Source organism: Eleginops maclovinus, chromosome 22 (assembly GCF_036324505.1).
Source record: "Eleginops maclovinus isolate JMC-PN-2008 ecotype Puerto Natales chromosome 22, JC_Emac_rtc_rv5, whole genome shotgun sequence".
Lineage (NCBI taxonomy): Eukaryota > Metazoa > Chordata > Actinopteri > Perciformes > Eleginopidae > Eleginops > Eleginops maclovinus.
The window spans coordinates 4467487-4487448 of record NC_086370.1 but is presented as its reverse complement, the minus strand read 5'-3'; the positions used below and the strand labels follow the sequence as shown (position 1 = coordinate 4487448).

The 19962-nt window shown below is 41.4% G+C and overlaps 1 protein-coding gene across 1 annotated transcript in view; it reads right to left on the bottom strand.

The window, feature by feature from the left end:
• Positions 1-19962, bottom strand: part of LOC134859250 (kinase non-catalytic C-lobe domain-containing protein 1) — a 51490-nt gene that overhangs the window by 17217 nt on the left and 14311 nt on the right. Inside the window, exons 7-17 of the mRNA XM_063875641.1 lie at positions 19591-19705; positions 18891-18962; positions 18714-18775; positions 18449-18607; positions 17013-17090; positions 16066-16150; positions 15110-15302; positions 14288-14961; positions 13707-13845; positions 5556-5815; positions 1703-2052 (exon numbers count right to left, since the gene is read on the bottom strand). Of these exons, the coding sequence (XP_063731711.1) occupies positions 1703-2052; positions 5556-5815; positions 13707-13845; positions 14288-14961; positions 15110-15302; positions 16066-16150; positions 17013-17090; positions 18449-18607; positions 18714-18775; positions 18891-18962; positions 19591-19705 (2187 nt within the window). The remainder of the gene's footprint in view (positions 1-1702; positions 2053-5555; positions 5816-13706; positions 13846-14287; positions 14962-15109; positions 15303-16065; positions 16151-17012; positions 17091-18448; positions 18608-18713; positions 18776-18890; positions 18963-19590; positions 19706-19962) is intronic.

The window sequence follows — 19962 nt, the reverse complement described above, 5'->3', positions numbered from 1 at the left end:
TATTATTATTATTATTATTATTATTATTACTATTCATATATACCAGGGGTGGCCAACGGGTTGACCACCCCTGGTATATATGAATAGTTATAATAATAATAATTCATTCAAATGGAATTTTAATTGTGTGGGTTTTTTGCGCATATGTATCCAAGTTCAAAAAGGATTAACGACACACAAGCTCCAGGCCAATCGTTACACAGAGTTTTCGACACTGAAGTGCTTTAGCCAATCAGAATGCAGATCCTGCAGTACAGGGGGCGGGTTCTACTGCACTCGCGATGTGACAGTGAAGGGAGAGATCTGCTTCTGAACGGCAAAAATACAACTCAGATAAAACCGTAATAACTCAATACAAAGTTGTCAAATCAAAACGGTAACACTTTGCAGTTGTAGTTGTGTGTGAGAGGGCCTGCTCATGGAAAGCTGGCCACCGACACACTAGGACTCCCGAGTTGCTGAATTGCGATAACGAAATAAATACGAGAGAAAGTGCATCTCTGTCAGCAGAGCTTCTGCCAGTCACAGGGTAAAAGTTCAGATAGTTATCATGAGAGGATAATTAACTAAAATACACTTCATTTAAATAACTGTCATGAGGCAGTATGTGAACCAACCTTAGTCATGCGTTTGTTTTAAATACAAACCTTTAAATATTGTAAGCCAGATTAAAGGATTGTTCAAGGCAATGAATGCCAACTTAGTTCAAAGAAGCAACATGCAGTAATACAAAAGTAGTTTTCACATGATTAGGTGAGAGTGTGTGTGAAACAGTGCACACAATCTTAATGGCTGAAAATAACTGGCCTCTGGTCTTAATACTTTCTGTCAATGTCATGGTGTGTGACATTTACAAGAGGTCTGGCTGAGCAGAGGTATGTGTGTCTGTCTGTGTGACAGAGTGTGTCTCTATTGGAGTGTGTGTTTTTGAGTGTGTGTGTCTGTGTGTCAATTATTGTACATTTTTAGATTTTCATTTTCTATGTGTGAGAGATAGAGAGGGGCACAGAGGAATAGAGTGAGGGAGCACACCAGTGGCGTAGCTATACCTATTTTAGGTGAACTTCAGCCCACCTAAAAACAATTAAATCCCACCCATGAACATTTTGAAAAGAAAAATGTATATATATATATTTTTTATGTCTCACATTAGTGTTGAGAGTTCTGCCCCCTCCCCTTACCAAGACCACACCGTTCTATTGTGTAGCCTCTTAATTTTGCTCTCAAAGTGCACCAGAAGCATGCAACTCACTTTAAAGTGTTTTTAAAAATCTGCCCGAGGAAGCATGCCCCCGGACCCCCCGAGAGGATGTGAAGTCCACCCCACTCAAACTTCAAAACCAGCTATGCCCCTGGAGCACACAGAAAGGGTGAGAGCAAAAGAGAAAGGGCAAAAGAGAAGTGGGCTGACATACATCCACGATGTGTGTATGATGTGGCTCTTTGCTGTAACACAGTCAAATATATGTCTCTTCGTCTCTGACTGGTTGGCCACCCCTGGTATATACCTAAATAATAATAATACTAAATATAAAAATTACCTGAAACTAAAATGAAAACAATTAAAATACTTTATTAAAAGTGCATCAAAATTACACTTCAGTAATATTCTTGAGTACTCAATTACATTCCATTAAAGCATGTAATCTGTTACTCCACAAGCCTGGTTAAGGTCAAATCTGACTCAGCGTCTGCTACCCACCTGTGTTTTCACATCCAAACATGGCGATCCCGTGTGCTGCCCCAGATTCACTGCGTACTTGATTACTTCTCCACTGAAACACTCTCGTCCGTAGAGAGCCAGGGCCCAGGCCGGGCTGCAGCCGGGGCCAGGCACCTCTGCTCTGGACATGGGCGAGAGGAGTCGCTCAACCGCCAGAGAGTCGCTGTCCTCCATGTCCTCCAGCCAGTCCGGGCTCATCTGCTCGTCGTTGGTCAGCCCTTCCTCTCTCCCTGAGGGAAACTCAGCTTCAGAGGGGCTTTCATCACTGCCCCCCGCCGAATGATCCCCTCCCTCCATGACCCCTGCGTCCAGACTGTCAGAGCTCAAACCTCGAGCGGTAAACAGGGATCACAGAGAAAAATAAAGAGAGGGACGGAATCACATGGAGAGCAAAAGATATTCAAAGAGATCCAGGGGTGGTGCTGAGGGTATTTTTTGCTAACCCTGTCATGGGTGCACAATACACTCACTGTCTAACAGACAAGCGACTCCTAACCACCGCTATCCCTTCATCTCAAGTATCTCGCATTAGCCTGTTTGTAATCAAGACAACTAAGATTCAAATGCACAACCAGCACAGATGCAAAGGGTGTGTTTGTGCATGTCATTGGCCAGGAATGAGTCCCAGAGGAGAGGAAGAACATCTTTAGAGTCAGCTAGCAGGCCTTGGACTCGTATGAATGTGGTTCAGTTCTTAAGAATGGCGTCCAACAGCCAGTCCCAGCTTTCATGACTTCATGCAGCAGCCAAGTTAGATTGGGGTGAAATAGTAAAAAAACGGAAAACAGTTTCAAATCTGTTTATAAATTCAATTCATCAAAAGGATTGTTTGCTGAGGGAACATTTCTTAGAAACAAAAAGGTTTTGATTTTGTATCTACACACAGAACAGGATAAGGGGCCGTGGATCTGACCAAAGTGATTTTCTTTCTCTTTCTTTCCTTAAAATTCAGACTTTAATCTCAGAACTCTAACTTTAATCTCAGAACTGTGATTTATTTCTGAGAATCTGACATTTTTCCTCGCATTTCTCACTTTTTTTACTGAATTTTATCTCAGAATTTTCATTTATTCCACAGAATTATTTGTGGCCCTAATCTTCTTCCGTAACTACACATTTAAGGTACGAGCAAATTATTAATCAGCATTTATACTTGTATAGACTACATGACATCACCTCAGGTAGATCACATGTTGGACTTTGATTTCAAAATAATCTTATCAGTCAAACACAATGGGACAGTTACTTTATTGAAGAGCAAGCAGGCATTGATTTACCAAAGGCTGAGATGAAGGGTTTTATACAACGACCTCATAGAGTCATGTGATATAATGCTGAGTATGCAACATGGGCCACAATAATACACATTGGTGGGGAAACTAAGGCCACATAAACAACCAATCTTTGTAGGGATATGTGCTGTTAGCATAAACAACAAACAACTTCTATAATCTGTTGTGGTTCATATTTCTACAAAACGTAATGTGCATGATATTCCTCGCTTCAAACGCGTCACATGCTTTGAGTGTTTTATTTCTGAGTGTTTATGGGAACATCTCCACAACACAAGTACTTTGAGTGGGGGCAAACAAGAAAAATAAAATGGAAATACTCCACTACTATTCAGACATATTGTCACTTTTTGTAATTCAACTTATGTTGATCTAAATATCCATTTATTGTTATCTTAATGGGGCAACGCAAAGCCCAATTTGCCTCTAGGATTAATCAAGCATTTTGATTCTGCACTTACAGAGGACATTTCATTCTGCATTTTACTATAATGATGGACTATTACTTTAAAGGGAGTATTTTCGTATTGCGCTATTGCTACTTAAAGACATCATTTGTTCTATCAACTACCTACCAAAGTCAGTGTAATACTTCGAGTAGATAAACTGTTGGCCCGCCCCCAGATAGGGGAAACAGACAGCTATAACTGCTGTGGAGCAATACAATGGAGCACTAGCAAAACACAATTTAGCAACCTAAAATAATGTAAACTTAGTTGAGTTGTGACAAGTTAGGTGAAACCAAACTAACTCATCACACAAAACAAACAGACTGAATGACTGAGGCAGCTACTCCCGTCTCCTGCAAGACAACATCTCTGTTTTTATCAATGAGGTCTGGTGGCTTTGAGGTGGGCGTGGATAACAACTAGAGTTCTCTGTCTCTAAACACCAACATACACTTACATGTATATTCATTACAATTTTAAGTGGGTCTTTTTTAGGTGGCTAAAATATACTTTGCTGCTTCCCCCCATCCACAGCAGGACATTGATTTGCCTCCGTGCCCTAACTCCTTTTCGTTTCGTCAAACTGGTGCAGGAATGAGTCGTTAAACCTGCCAATGAGTGAGCACTTTACCCCTTCTGATTTGTTGTGAAGTCAACGTATTTTCGATTATATCTTTGGTTAGCCGCCTAGAATAAGATCAGTGGTTAACACAACCTGAAAAGATGTTGCGTATTGTTCTAAGACATAAAATACCTCATCACTGGCAAATGTCTGAAGTTCTAATAAACATTGAACATTAGCCACCTTTAGCTTAGCCATGGTAACATGAAGTGATGTGACCACGGTGTAGTCTGTTTACAGCATAACGTTAGCTTTTTACTTCTGGCAATTGCATATACACTTCATAATCTAAATAAATGTTGAGCAAATACACTGCCCGGCCAAAAGAAAGGTCACAAGCCTGTGGGGGGGGGGGGCGGGGCAGTGCTATGATCTGGGGTTGCTGCAGTTGGTCTGGTCTAGGTTCAGCAACGTGCCCAAAGAATGAGGTCAGCTGACTCCCTGAATATACTGAAGGACCAGGTTATTCCATCAATGCATTTTTTCTTCCCTGATGGCACGGGATTGTTCCAAGAGGACAATGCCAGGATCCATCGGGCTCAAATTGTGAAAGAGTGGTTCAGGAGCATGAGACATCATTTTCACACATGGATTGGCCCCCACAGAGTCCTGAACCCGATTGAGAATCTTTGGGATGTGCTGGAGAAGACTTTGCGCAGTGGTCCGAATCTCCCGTCATCAAAACAAGATCTTGGTGAAAAATTAATGCAAGACAGAAATAAACGTTGTGACATTGCAGAAGCTTGTGGAGACGATGCCACAGCGAATGCGTGCCGTAATCAAAGCTAAAGGCGGTCCAACGAATATTAGAGTGTGTGAACCTTTTTTTTGGACCGGCAGTGTATGTGGAGATTATCCGCTGAACAAAACGTATCACAAACATGTGTTTACGACATATCTTATGCTATATTCCAAAAATCCAATTGCTTTTAGCCGAGGTAGCCCTTGCGATGCTAACTTCCAAGTCGGTCTACAAAAATACTGGATGTTATCCCTGCACCACTCCAGCCATAATCTAATACACTGACTATGGACAAATACCTCACACGACTCAACTTAAAGCATTGCACCTATGCCTTTAAGTAAAGCATACAAAAAAAAGATCCCTTGCAGTGCAGTAACAAATCCATTTTAATTACAAAGGTTAGAGATGAAAAGAAACTCTAAATTAGCCTCATATATCTATATTTAGACTACTTGAGCTACACTATTAACGTTATTAATATGGAACTGGATTCAACATTGAACTGGCTATTCGACTCACTCAACAGATGTATTTCACGTATGACCAGGACTTTGAGATTCAAAGTTTTAGATAAAACTCACAATTCCGAGACACAATTCTAAATTCTGACTATAATCCGAGAACAAAACAAAAAAACTTTTGGTCAGGTCCAAATGTCCATGTGGCCCTAATCGTCCTCCATATTTTCTTTAACAATACAAACAGCATTGAGTCTTTCTCCTACCTGGACAGATGCAGTGTTGATGCTCCTCTGATCCTAATTTTAAATCTTTACATGCAGTCTCATATTCTCCATGAACGGGCCTGGCCTCTGCTCCTTCCCATGAATCCACGTCAGAGGGGCTGGCTGTGTGAACATTTCCATTCAGGTCGAGACAACCACACAGGCAAAGTTCTCTCTTCCCTCCCCAGACAGCAGTTATCAGGGGAGGGGTAAGATTTGCACTTTTCCAAGCCTTTGATGGAGGCTGCTCATTCGAGCCGCTGCAGGAGGGAGGAAACACACGGTGAGTTCAAAGCTAGCCACAATTAGCACTTATGTAAAGGACAATAATAATCATATGCATTTAAGCATGTAATAAAGAATGCAATTGGAAGATAGACAGAGAGATTTCAATAAACCTAAGGAAACATGTGTCTTGTGCGCAGTGCGACAGCCAATTGCTTTACTTAAAAACAGCATTTCAATAACATCGTGCTGCATGTATCGATATCTACACAGAGATATTTAATTATGGTTATGGCAAAATATGTGAAAATATCGAAATGAAGTATTGTATTAATACAACTATTATTATTATAGAAAATAATGAAAAACAATAAATAATAATAACATGTGTGTTACAACAATCTAGAAATATATAAAAATGACACTTTGATCTTTTAATAAATATACAATAATTTAAATGTTTAAAATCGTAAAAAATAAAATCTGAGATAATGTGAACAACATTACAAAAATGATCATTCTCTGTAATAACATGAGTCATATCCCAATTGCAATACCGGTTAAAATAATCAAAACTTTTGAAAATTGTGCAGTGGCAGCCCACAATAACAACATGTAACCATCGTAAAACACCACACACGCTAGACATTAACAATACGGCAGCTTATTGCCAATAGCAACAATCACAAACAAAAATCCATCCAAGCATAATTTCTAAAATATTGCAGCTGACATCCTGCAGATACGTACTCTTGCAGTCACACCGATAGATCCATAAAATGACATTGTGCCTGGGCAGCACACAGTCAGTCCTCTCTATACATCATAAAGGAAAGGCTACAGCCCTTCTTCTATTAGAGAACAGAACTGTGGACAGCTGAGCCCTGTGAACAAGCCCTGCACTTCTCAAGGAAGAGTGTCCATGTATAAAAGGCTGTGATGTCCTCCTCCTGCAGCAGATTAAAGGCTCCCTCCACATATGGCCCCAGAGCATAAGAGCATGGAAACGAATAGATAAAAAGATGTCTGTTAAAACCGTGGAACCCCCCCCCCACACACACACACTTTAGTGCTGCTCGGTAATAGTATATCTTCAATGTTGTCGGACATCCTCCCCAGCACTATCGGTTACCATAGGGACCGTTTCAGATGGGGGCTTAAGTTTATGTATGAAGTGAATGCTGGGTGAACAGCAGATGAGAAGGGTGTGGAGTGGGGGGGTCATGCTCAGTAGGGACCGGACATAAGAATATATTAGAAATCTGAGAACAAGATGCCACATTTCCTGTTTGCTGTTTTCATTTTTTAAAATCTATTTTCGATTTAATAAGTACATATTCTGCTCATTTTCAGGTTCTTAGAGATGTCTCACCCCTTAGCCGATAACGTACAATGTGTTGGAGCAGTAGTCAATAGAAGCCGAGTGTTACATGGTGATGTCACTATGTTACTGAAGTAAACAAAGGAATCAAATAGAGGCATTTCAGACCATTTACATGCACTAAAACCTATAACACACTACAGGACAGGGAAACCCGCTAAAAGCAGAATAGGGCCTCTTTAAAGGTATACTGTATATGTAGATTAACTACCTCCAAAATAAACAGCAGGACGTCGGATATGAAACAAAGGCTTCTTTATTTAGGGAAATCAGTAGCGACCATTACACGTTCAGCAAACTTCACAAAACATATCATCAACACCTCCATGTATGCTAGTAGTTTTCCGTATACGCGGCACTTCTATTTATACTAAGGAAAAACGCGCGTAACTCTTGTTTTAGCCGCTAAGCATTCTGGTAGTTTCTTAACCCTTTGTTAGGCAACAGAACAGAAAACACATCTCAAATCAACAAACAGATCAAATCACCAATCCTAAACTGTAAGCTATTAAGTTACAACATTCTCCCCCCGATGAACTACTCTGGTCATCTAAATCTCCAGACAATACAGTAACTGAACAGGTCTCCTCAACAAAGTCCCTGATGTAGTGCGAACTGAGCACGACCTAACAAGACCATCTCGGCCTGGAAGCAGTTCTTTGATTCTTCCCAGTTTCCAGGTTTGTCTGGGTGTGTGATCTTCTCCAATGAGTACGACGTCACCCACTTTCAGTGGGGTGGGTGTCGGTGTGTCACAGCGGTGTGCTGACTTCAAGTCTAGTAGGTAATCCTTGCGCCAGGCATTCCAGAAGCTGGTTGTGAGTCTCTGCCTGTACTTCCATCTTCGTGTGATCTCTGCCTTGTTAGCAGTTGGGTGCTGTGTTTCAGCTGGGAATGGCTTGGGTGGTAGAGAGGTCAGTCGTTTACCCACCAGGAAGTGAGCTGGAGTCAGTGGCTGTGGCTCATCCACTTCATTATGCACAAAGGTCAGAGGCCTAGAGTTTAGTGTAGCCTCAACCTCTGTCAGGACTGTGCACATTTCTTCGAAGTTGAGTGAAGCTCTTCCAAGAACTTTCTTCAGGCATGTTTTTACTGATCGGACGAGCCTCTCCCAGAATCCGCCCCACCAGGCTGCTCGCTCAGCGATGAATCTCCAAGTGATTCCCCTTTCTGAGAAGAACTGCAGCAGTTCAGGGTCTTTGATGGCTTTCCACAGCTCTTTCAAGTCCTGATCAGCTCTCTTGAACATTCTTGCGTTGTCTGAGTAGATTACCTTGCATAATCCTCTTCTAGCAATGAATCTTTTCAACGCTAACAGGAATGTCTCTGTTGACTGATCTGAGACTAGCTCCAAGTGTACGGCTCTGGTTACCGCACAGGTGAATAGCCTGATGTATGACTTTTTTACAGAATCCTCCACTTTCACATAAGCGGTCCTGCAAAATCCACACCTGTGACTTCGAATGGTGGGGATTCAGTTATTCTGTCCTTTGGTAAAGGTGCAGTGATCTGCCTTCCAGCCTTTGCCTTGAATCTTTTGCAGATTGTGCATCTTGCCACAACACTCTTGACCAGCTGCCTTGCGCGCATGATCCAGTATCTCTCCCTAACTTGTACGAGGGTGTCTCTAACTCCTGAATGCATCACCTTCTCATGACAGTACTGTATGAGCATTTCTGAATATTTATGCTTGCTGGGCAGGATCCATGGGTGCTGCTCTCTGAATGTGGAGTCAGACTGCTGCAGCCTTCCTCCCACACTGAGCAGTTCATGTTCATCCAGGAATGGCTTGAGTTCTTTAATCTTACAGTCACTGAGGCCCTTTCCTGTCTTTAGTTGTTTGATCTCTTTACTGAAACTCTGTTGTTGTGTTATCTTGATCCAGTACCTTTCGGCCTCGAAGAGCTCGTCAGCAGTCAGTTCTCCTCTTGTCTTTGGTTTTGTTTGAGCATTTGCTATGAATCTCTTTATCCAGGCTGTCACTCTGAAGACTCTTTTCAGTTTGCTGTATCTGGCTAGCTCCAGCACTGGTTCAGTGAGGTCTGCGTCATTTGCAGCAAGCTGTACAGTGACTTGGTGACTCGACTTGAGTTCTGTGTTCGCCCTTTCTGGAACATAATCATCATCAGTCTCCTCTGACTGATCGGCTGATGTCACAAGGCTGGGACCATTCCACCATAGATGGCTATGTTTCAAGTTTTCAACAGTTTGTCCTCTGGTGGGGAGGTCAGCTGGATTTATCTTTCCTGCGATGTGTGACCATGACTCTGGGTTGGTCAGTGACTGGATCTCGGTCACTCTATTTGCGACGAACTGTTTCCACTTCTGAGCAGAGCTGCAGATCCAATGCAGCGTAATCATAGAATCTGTCCACATTCTTATCTGAATTGGTTCCATTTTCAGAGTAATCATCAAGTTGTTTGCTAGTCTCGCTCCGATCACAGCTCCCATGAGCTCTAGGCGTGGCAGTGTCATTTTCTTGAGAGGGGCCACCCTGGATTTGGACGCGACTAGGCTCATTGTAGGTTCTCCGTCTTGAGTTTCACCTTGCAGGTAGGCTACAGCCCTGTAAGCTCTTTCACTGGCGTCACAGAACACATTTAGTTTCAGGGCATGCTTGTTCTCTGACTGCGAGTCTGTTCGGTACCACCTTGGTATGGCGAGTTGGTGTAGCTGGGGCAGTTCTAAACACCACTGTTGCCATTCTCGAGTCAGATCGGGTGGTAGCTCCTCATCCCAGGAGAGTCCTCTCTCCCACATTTCTTGAAACATGCACTTGATTCTGATGGTGAAGGGAGTCAGGAACCCAAGCGGGTCATAGATACGTGCGGATGACTGTAGAACGCTCCTCTTTGTGTTCTTCTTTTGCTTTAGAATGCTCACTAGCGGTCTGAGGTCAAACGTGAAGTCATCGGTCTCTAGTCTCCACACTAAGCCTAACACCTTCAGCACTGCTCCGTGTGTCTCTGGCGCCAGTGTGTGGTCTGTTGTGCTCTCCTCCCATTTCCTCTTCAGCTCAGGAGAGTTGGTCATCCACTTGCAGAGGTCCATGCCTGCGGTTGACAGCATTTGCTTAGCGGTGGTTGTTACATAGTAAGCCTCTTCCACAGTGCGTGAGCTTGCAATAAGGTCATCAACATAAAGTGACTCTCTTATTGTCTCTACAACTTGTGGCTGTTCGGTTTCATAATTTTGCAGATGCTTTCTGATTGTAGCGGCGAGTAAGAAGGGACTTGGGGAGGCTCCAAACACCACTCTTGTCATCCTCAGCATCCGCAGCCTTTCATCCTGTTCTCCATTTGGTGGGCCCGAGAGCCACAGGAACCTCACTGCGTCTCTGTCTTTCTCGGCGAGGGATATCTGCAGAAACGCCTTTTTTATGTCTGCCATGAAGGCGATCTCATGTTTTCTGAACCTAATCAGGATGCTGAGAATATCCGGATTTAGGTTTGGTCCTGTGAGTAAACAGTCATTGAGAGATGGATAGCCATCTTCATGGGACGACGCATCAAATACCACTCTCAATTTTGTGGTCACCTTGTCCTCTCGGAGAACTGCGTGGTGAGGTAAGTAGTATTTCACATTGTCTGCATTTGCATTGTCCTTTGGCACATCCTCTGCAATGTTCTGTTGTAAGTAGTCCTCCACTACTTCATTGTATCTGCTGTACAATGTAACATCTTTCTTTAGGCTTCTCTTCAGACCTTCAAACCTCTTTTTGGCAACTCTGTAGTTGTCTTGGAGTTCTGCTCTTTCTGGTTTCCATGGCAACTCCACGTCGGTATCGTCCATTTTTGAAGGTTGTCGTTCTTTCGAACATCTGCAGAGCCTCCTCTTCTGCTGGGTTCTGTGTTTTGTCACTTGTGATACCCAGAGACTCAATTTCCCAGAATGCATTCAGTTGCTTGGAGACAAGTGTGTCTTCATCAAGTGGTATGAACATGCAGGCAGCCTCTGCGACACTTGACATGGACACTGGTCCCTGCACAGACCATCCAAAGGTGCTCTCCAATGCAACCAATGTCTCTGTGAGTCTCTCCACTCTTCCTGATACTATTTGCCAATAGTAGTCTGCTCCTATCAGGATGGAGAGCTCAGGATCACCGTCATCGCCGGGGAAGTCTGCTAGTTGCAGTCCCCTTTTCTTAAGCTCATGTTGAATCTGGTCACCAGGAACCTTCATCACAGCTGAGCACACCTGTGGGGTTTCTACAGCTTCTATTTCAATTCTCTGCTGGCTGTCCCAGACATTCTCCATGATTACCTTAACTGTGTTGCGTTGTGACCTTGTGGGGACAGAGGAGCCAAACGTGTGAAGAGTGAGTGTCTCTTGTCTGATTACTGGTAACTTCAGGCTCTTCACTAGGTTTTCATGGATGAAGCTTCTCTGACTGCCTCCATCGAGTAAGCAGCGAGCTATTTTTCTGCCTGATGGACCTTGCACCCACGCCTTAGCAGTTTGGAGCAGCACAGTGTTCTGTCCATCTGTTTTCATCCTCACTGAATGAGGAATGACTGAGGAAACAACAGCATCTTCAGTAACAGTGTGGGGCTGCACCTCATTTCTCTCACCCGTGCACACAGCAATGTGATGTCTTCTTCCACATTTTTCACATGACACATCCTTCATCTTGCAGAATCTTGCAATGTGTTTCCGTCCTAAACACACAAAGCATCTTCCCATTTTCTTGAGTTTGTCTTTGCGTTCAGGAACGTTGTGATCTGGGCAATGTTCAGATTTATGTTCTGCACTGTCACAGAACAAACAGTTGTATGTCTTCTGGCTGGCTGTGTGCAGTGCAGCAGCAGATTGCATGCTAGGTCCTTTCATTTTCACTTCATTGAATGAACGTGACTGCTTCCATGGCTTGTTTTCTGCTTTATGTTCTGTTCTATATGAATTTGTCATTTGCAGTGCTCTTCCTGCTCTGAACCTCCTTCTGTAGGAATGTGACTATTTCAGCAACCTTCCATTCATCATCCACTCCCCTCTGACGACTATATTCAAGAGCTATGTCATCTGGAATCATCTGCAGTAAGATTGGGCATAGTAGGCTTCCGTAGGTTTCTGACACTACACCCAGTGACTCCAAGCTCCTAATCTGAATTTCACATTCATCATATAACCGCCTTAATGCATTCACATCAGATGATTTCTTTACAGGGTTTAGATTTAGTAGCTTTGACATGTGAGCACTGATCACCAGATCTTTCCTTCCAAATCTGTTTTGCAGTAAAGTGATTGCGCTGTCATAATTTACATCTGTTAACACCAGTCCTGCTACTGCCTTTGCAGCTGCACCAGTGAGGTAGGTTTTCAGATAGGTAAATTTCTCTCTCTTGCACAGTGCATCATTTTCGTGTATAGCAGTCTCATATTGGCTCCAAAACTCTTGCCACATACTGACATCTCCATTGTATTTGTCAATAATCAACCTTGGTAGCTTTACTGATTGTCTCTGTGGTACTGAGTTACCTGAAGCGTCACTCACTCTTAGATGTGCTGCGCTTTGGTTCACCTCCTCCATTTTCTTTATCGTGCGCTGCGCACGGCTCCTGGACATGATGACACGTTCCTTGTATTCCTCGGAGGCTTCGATCTCCGTTTCCAAGTCATCCACCGTAGTTAGCCGTTCTATTCCGTGGTCGAGTTCAGACAGACTGTCCTCCTTAGCCGACAGCATTTCCAATAAAGTACTCAAGTGATCAGTATCTGGATCTGGCTTGGCCATTTCTGAGTCAATCTGATTAATAAGTCTTGTAGTGGCACCTCTGATTGTACCTCGCTTTCGTCTCATTCTTTCCGCTTCTGTCCGACGTTCGTCTCCTGTCATTCCCGCAGCTCCGGCTGCATCTCCGATTGAGTCCTCCTGGCTCATCTTATCCCGGGTTTCGGCACCAAAAATGTAGATTAACTACCTCCAAAATAAACAGCAGGACGTCGGATATGAAACAAAGGCTTCTTTATTTAGGGAAATCAGTAGCGACCATTACACGTTCAGCCAACTTCACAAAACATATCATCAACAGCTCCATGTATGCTAGTAGTTTTCCGTATACGCGGCACTTCTATTTATACTAAGGAAAAACGCGCGTAACTCTTGTTTTAGCCGCTAAGCATTCTGGTAGTTTCTTAACCCTTTGTTAGGCAACAGAACAGAAAACACATCTCAAATCAACAAACAGATCAAATCACCAATCCTAAACTGTAAGCTATTAAGTTACAACAGTATATACTGACACCAGGAAATCTGTACAACTCCTAATGCAGTCTAACTGTTAATAATATATATTCAGTCCAGAAGCAAAATGGAACTGACATGGAACACAAATCCATGAGAGTCATTTTCGGAGAATGAACATCAATCTAATATTTTCCAAATAAAAGCCAGGTGCTAGTGCTATTAGTGGGTTATTTTGTCTAGAAAGGGTCTGAGTAAACAGTTCTTGAAGAGAGCCTTGGACCAGAAACAACAACTGCCATTGCCATTTTCCTAAGAGTGTTCAAAATGAAGGAAGATGAAGTGTCTCAAAGTCCTACTCACAGTGTGGACGGGCTGTAGTGCACCAGGCAGTGCAGTACACCCAACAAGTCGTCTTCCCAGTACAGATTACTGAACCTCTCCTTCACAACGCTGGCAAACATCTGGTACTGGAGGTCCTTCAAAGAGAAGATATACTCCCCTCGGAAAAGAGAAAAAGTTGATTTTCCAAATGAATGTGTTAATGGGTCAAAGCAGGACGAGGTCAGGGTCAGGGTTTTGTTTTATCATTGAAGAAATTGAAAGCAGCCAATTTGTGTTGACAGAATATTTTTTAAACACTTAGGTCTCCACAGCTTTCAGTTTACTGCTGTACAAGTTTCTGGGTTGAAGTCACTGCACTAATAACATATAAGTGGTGTCCCTGACTTACATAATTAAATCATATTGACAAGTCATGCATATTTTTGAAGCCCCATAGTGTCAAGTAGAGGGCTCTACTTGTGCTATTAGAACTAGGGTGCAACACATAACCATCGTTTCTATGCTGCTCCTGCAGATTTGACTTAGAAACAGTAAAACATAAAACATATTTGAAAGAAACAGTAATTGAATTATATGACATGTCTTTTAAAGATACATACCCATAGTGACATCCTCCTCATGTCCATTGTCCAGATCCCCATCAACAGAAAACTCTCCCTTGAGGAGGTTAATCACCTCCTGTAAGGCGGGGTGCACTTTACTGGACTCACTTTCTGGATTTGTTTGTCCATTGTAAGCTCTAGGAATACTGTGCTCCAGTGGGCTGTCAGAAATAATGGAGCTTCCATTGAAATAGGATGACGGTGGGCAACAATCCTGGGGTTCAGGCCTCAAAGGCATATTAACACCATTAATAAATGGACAATCTTTGCCCTTTGGAAGTGTGACTAGTCCCTGTAAAGGCTGTGGAACCATGGAGAGATTTATATCCAACCCAAGGAGAGACTCTGGAGCTCTAACCTGCACAGGTACTAAGGAAAGCTGTCCTGTTATGGGATCCTGACAGAAGAGATAGTTGTTGAAAACACCATAACCACTGAGGTGAGCAGGTAGCGGCAGAGGAAGAGAGACTTCAAGACAGGAAATATCAGGGAGAGTAGAAGAAGACTTGTCCAGCGTCTCGTGGCTGGAGGTTTTAGTTACACTCGCGTGATTAACAGGCGACTCCTGTGTATGTACATTTGGTTCAGTCTGTGTACGAGTTGGGTGCTCAGGGTTTGAAGTAAAATCCGGGCCCGTTTCCTCACTGCCATCTTTGAATCCATCCTCAAACCTGAAATATAAACAACACCAATTAAGCTTTTTTTTTGCCAGGTTTGATGACTGAAAAGGAGATTTATATCTGATTGATTGATTGATTGATTGATTGATTGATTGATTGATTGATTGATTGATTGATATCTTTTTCATATAATATATACCCTTTAATGGAAGCCCCAAGGTGTTGTCTCTCAGCCTCTGAATACCCTTCATCGGTCAGGATGATTGGGGTGAAGTGTGTGGCAGTGGAAGTGAAGGCTTCTGGGAGTGGAAATTCCTTGTCCACTGGATAGCTGTGGGGAACAGGGCCAGGCACAGGAGCCAGACGGCTCTCAGTGGCCATGGGAACAAATCCTACACACAGTTACAACAATGCCATACAATATCTGTGATATTGTCTCATGCAATGCACCTCAGTTAACTACACAAAGATGTGGAAGTATTTGGAAGACTTGCTGCTATGGAATCTATAGGGACTTTATTAAGTATTTTAACTCTAAACTAAAATAAACCCTATATAGTATTACAATTTCTATATATGTATATTTTACTTTAGTTTAAATTTAAATCCAATAGTCCAGTTTGCATGACTGTTGAAGCAGTTGTACATTTATTTCCCACGTCTTAACCACTTAAGTCAAAATGTTATTCTTTACAGTAGACAATATTAAAATGTAAGAAATCTAATTTATAATAAACTAAAACACATAACCAATGTAGCTTCACTTTACAAGAGCCCAAGCCTTATTAAAGTAATACAATTTCATGTTTAAAGACAAACTGCTGTACGAGAATGTCAATTGAAAAGGCAAACTGGGAAGTAACATTGTATATTTTACTCAAACACAAACATATGTGGGAAAGTAAATTGCTGTTGTTGAATGTCATTTTCATTTTACATCATTATTTAATAAGGTCCCCTGTGGGCTTCCGTACTGCTTCATTGGAATGATCCAGGATAATAATTAGGCAGGGCTAAAATTAAGCCTCTTGAAGCCTACTAACTTGATTATAACATCTTCCAAAAATGTAACACATTACATGTAAAATATACCGTACATTTAAAGGTGAACTATATTGCATGAGGGTCATCGATACCAAAGTAAAGATGTCCTACCGCTGTTCTGTGAAAACACTTGACATGTGCTTTGTTGGGTTTCAGATACACTCAACTCATCTGCATCAATGGATGTTAAGGCTGTCTAAAAAAAAAAAATAGAATTGGTTATTACAACATAGGAAGATCTTATTTTCCGATCAGTACGGGTATTAAGAGTATACTGTGGCCGAAAGATGCAAACGTGCTGCACCGGCCGAATCAACTTTGATTAGGCCAAACGAGCTGCAGCTTAGCAACGAAGCACATTTAGAAACCTAAATAGAGCGTTTACTAAAAGTACTGCATAAACGAACCCTGCAAACAAAAAATGCTGCAAAGACAAATAAAAAAAAAAAGTGCAAGAAGCTCAAAACACTATGGAAACCATGTGACACTAAAAAGTGATGCACACAGCTGGGTCAGAACGCTTGTTGATGTTCAGGGATTGTAAAGTTGGTCAACTGTCACTGATGGTACAGTTAGTCTGTTTTAGAAGTGGTTTTATATTCAGTATAATTGAAATGACTAATACTTAGCTTAAAGCAGATCTGCAATCATATCAGAAGGGATCATGCATTGTTCAAATAGGCCAATAAAACTTACATTTTAGGTAACTTGTGACAGTGGGCCAAGTTTGTAATACACACACTTCAACAACCGCTCCAATCCCAGCTGTGTGCTTCACTTTTTTGTGTCCGTGTTGTGAGCTTCTTGCAGATCTTTATTAATTTGCAGTGTTTCGTTTATATAGCGTATTCTTCATTTGCATGTGTTTTGTGACATTTGTGTTTTTTTTAATTTGCATTGTTTTTGTAGCTGCAAACGAGTTTCTCCTAATGGAAATGTTTTTGGATGTTGTAACTCGTAAAAGGATGATTAAAAAGAATCAAACTCATATAAGTACTATTCATTAAATAAACATACATGTGTAAATGTATCTGTAGGGGAGAAAAGGGGAAGTTTACCGGGTGAACTCTGCGGATGAGGTTGTTCCACACAGTCTCAGCATTTATCCCTTGAGAGGATAAGTAGTCACGACAGCACTGAAACAGATCCACAGGGAAACAATAGTGATAACAGTACAGAGCACACTTCACACAAGTGTGGCAATAATTAAACATCTCGTATTTGAATAATGAATGTCTCTTACAAAATGAGTGACAGCATAACAATAGGTACACCATGGAAGTTGTTAGGCGAGTCTCTGTTGACAAAAGCACTAAACAAATTGGATTCTCTTTATTTAAATAGCAAGCGATGTTCTGAAAAGAATAGGTCTATTTAAAATAGCTCTTCTTTAAAGTTGTGCCCATTGATATGCAAAAATCTAATCAGGTTGTATTTATAAGGCACTTTTTCTAAAATGATATGCAATTGCAAGTGCTTTCAAGAGCACAACAAAAAAGACAGAAGGGCAAGATAAAGTACGAATAAAATGCGTTTGTGCTTTTACTTTTTCTAGGAGAAAATGTCAGTTAAGCTTGCTGTTTTGTCTGCATTATAACAAGGAGCTTAAAACAAAAACAAGGGCTGTCCCCGTCAACCCTGTAAAGCCCAAATATAGAAAAACAATTTTTTGCCTTTTCAGATGTTGTTGTAGGAAGCTTCTGGTGCAGAAACAAAAGAGTTTTCACTTTTTTGTTCGGTTTTATGGAAATGTTTTAATATTGCAATGTAAAATGAAAAGGACTTACAGGGTTAACTTGTGCGGTAATTGATGCCAATTAATCACATTGCAAAGTTTGAGGGTCACCACAGCAGCTTCGTCGATCAAGTAAAAAAACTTCTGATTTCTTTTACCACCTTGTTATATCTTTCATGTCTTTATTATTATCATCTCGTTCCAAAACAAAACAAAATACTATTTTTTTCATCTTCCGTTTTTATCTCCATCTTATGATTAGTCACAGATTATGATTGTGATTAACTCAGCAAAGCTTTTGGCTAGAGAAGTTGTCACAGAGTTAAGTTAGAGTATGTGAATCAAAATTAGATGAGACAAGCATGGTAGAAAGTTTGTGCACCCCAGCTGTTATCTAGATATTCCAAGCAGAATCTTTTCTGGGTAAATTGTAGCTTCCTGTCAATCCCAAATTAGACGTGCCCTAACACATACTTTGCTTTATTGTCTTTTTAACTTTTAAAAAAGACCATCATTTAAAAAATGAACATCATACTGAAAACTCAAAAGGAAAAGGTTTAACAAATTAATTACACAAATGAGAAGTATGATCATTTTCTTATAGACTTCTATCAAATTGATGGAGTCGCCACCTGCTGTATATTAAAAGTAATGCAAGTTAAATGCAGTCTGAATTGTTCTTCACTTTTTAGAACAGGAAAGTTGCAGCCTGGGAACAACGCATGTTTGTGAAATAAAATGTTAATTTATAAATAATACTTTTTTAGCCATGGCGATGGAAGGTCTCTCAATCGGCGTCCTCTTCGCCATCTCCAGCAGCAGTCTCTTCAGCTTGCGAGGCATCGCCAGCTTTTGATAAGGTGATAAACTGTATTTGGCTGCAGCCCAGAGAATAGCAGCAACCCCATACACACAAACCTGAGCCAAGCCAGAAGAGAATGTAAGAGGGAAAACTTAGAACAAAAACAAATGATCGGAGAAAATGAGTTTGTAAAATAAATGAAGGCAGTTTGGCTTCACAAACCTTTTCAGTCACAATCCCATGTTGTTGATACTCAGGAGCAAGATAGAACTCATCTTTGGATCCTGCAAAGACCATTATTGGAAAAGGTACAACAGCCTCCAAAAACGTGATTTACTTTTATAACATTTCAAAAGACAGATCCGAAGACTACACCGTAGGACAATAAAGTAAACCCACCTATGTTTTTAGGTTTCAAGAAAAGTACTTCTCCCTCACAGCCCACATGCATCGTGTCCAGGCATAGATAGGCTGATGGAAAAGAAATAAATCAGAACAATTATTGGCAACACAAAGTAAGTCTTGCACATGATGAACAGAAGAAAATTGAACACTGGTACAGAGTTATAAAGATAGTACCAATACACGGGTTATGTTAGGAAATGCATGATGAACCGGTTCAGAGGGATTTTTACTTTGGCAAAACATGATTTCTGAATTAGTCATAAAGTCTGACCATTTTATGCAACTTTGCTTGATAATTGATAAAGCCAGAGAGCCATTGGGATTGCTCTCTGTATATTGTGCGCTACGCAGCGCTTATTAGTATATTAGTATACTGCTGCTCATCAATATCATTTAGTATTTGTACAGTTCCTACAGTGGTGACCGTGTGTGCTTTGTCCCACTCTTAAGCAACTTCATAAAATGGTTCATGGTTCCCGCTTGAATTACTGGAGTAAGTTGGGGTCCAACTTGTGATTAATTTGCGTAATTTTCTAGATGAATCACGACTGTTAACGTGCTAAGGTTAACACAAGGTAGAAACATATGCAAAAGGATGAGTGCTCTTGCTTTATATGTTGAGTTCTAAAATGATTGGTTGATATTAATGCATGAAATATTAACCACTCCTGATTTCATGAAATGGTTTAATCACCTGGAAAATCGATGTAGGTCTGCAGAGAGGAAAGGCAGGAGTAACACAAAGCCCAGAGCTCGTTAACCGCCAGCCGCCGTCCACACCTCGTCAGTACCTCTCTCAGAGAGATCCACTGGAGAGAAAATTAAGAAGGTTGTTTTTTCTACTGCATTTATGACTTAAGAACAGATGAAAATTAGGTTTTTGCCAAAGTAATCTTCCTGAATCATTTGCAGGGTCGAGAAAAAAAGGTTGCTTTTTTTCACCTGTGAAAACAATAAAAAGTGTTGCCATGTTCTAATACACGTTTAGGCCACAAGATGCTGAAGTGAAACACTATTCCGTGTTCTGAATAGGTTTGTTCCAGGTGACTATAACAAAAGGGCATAG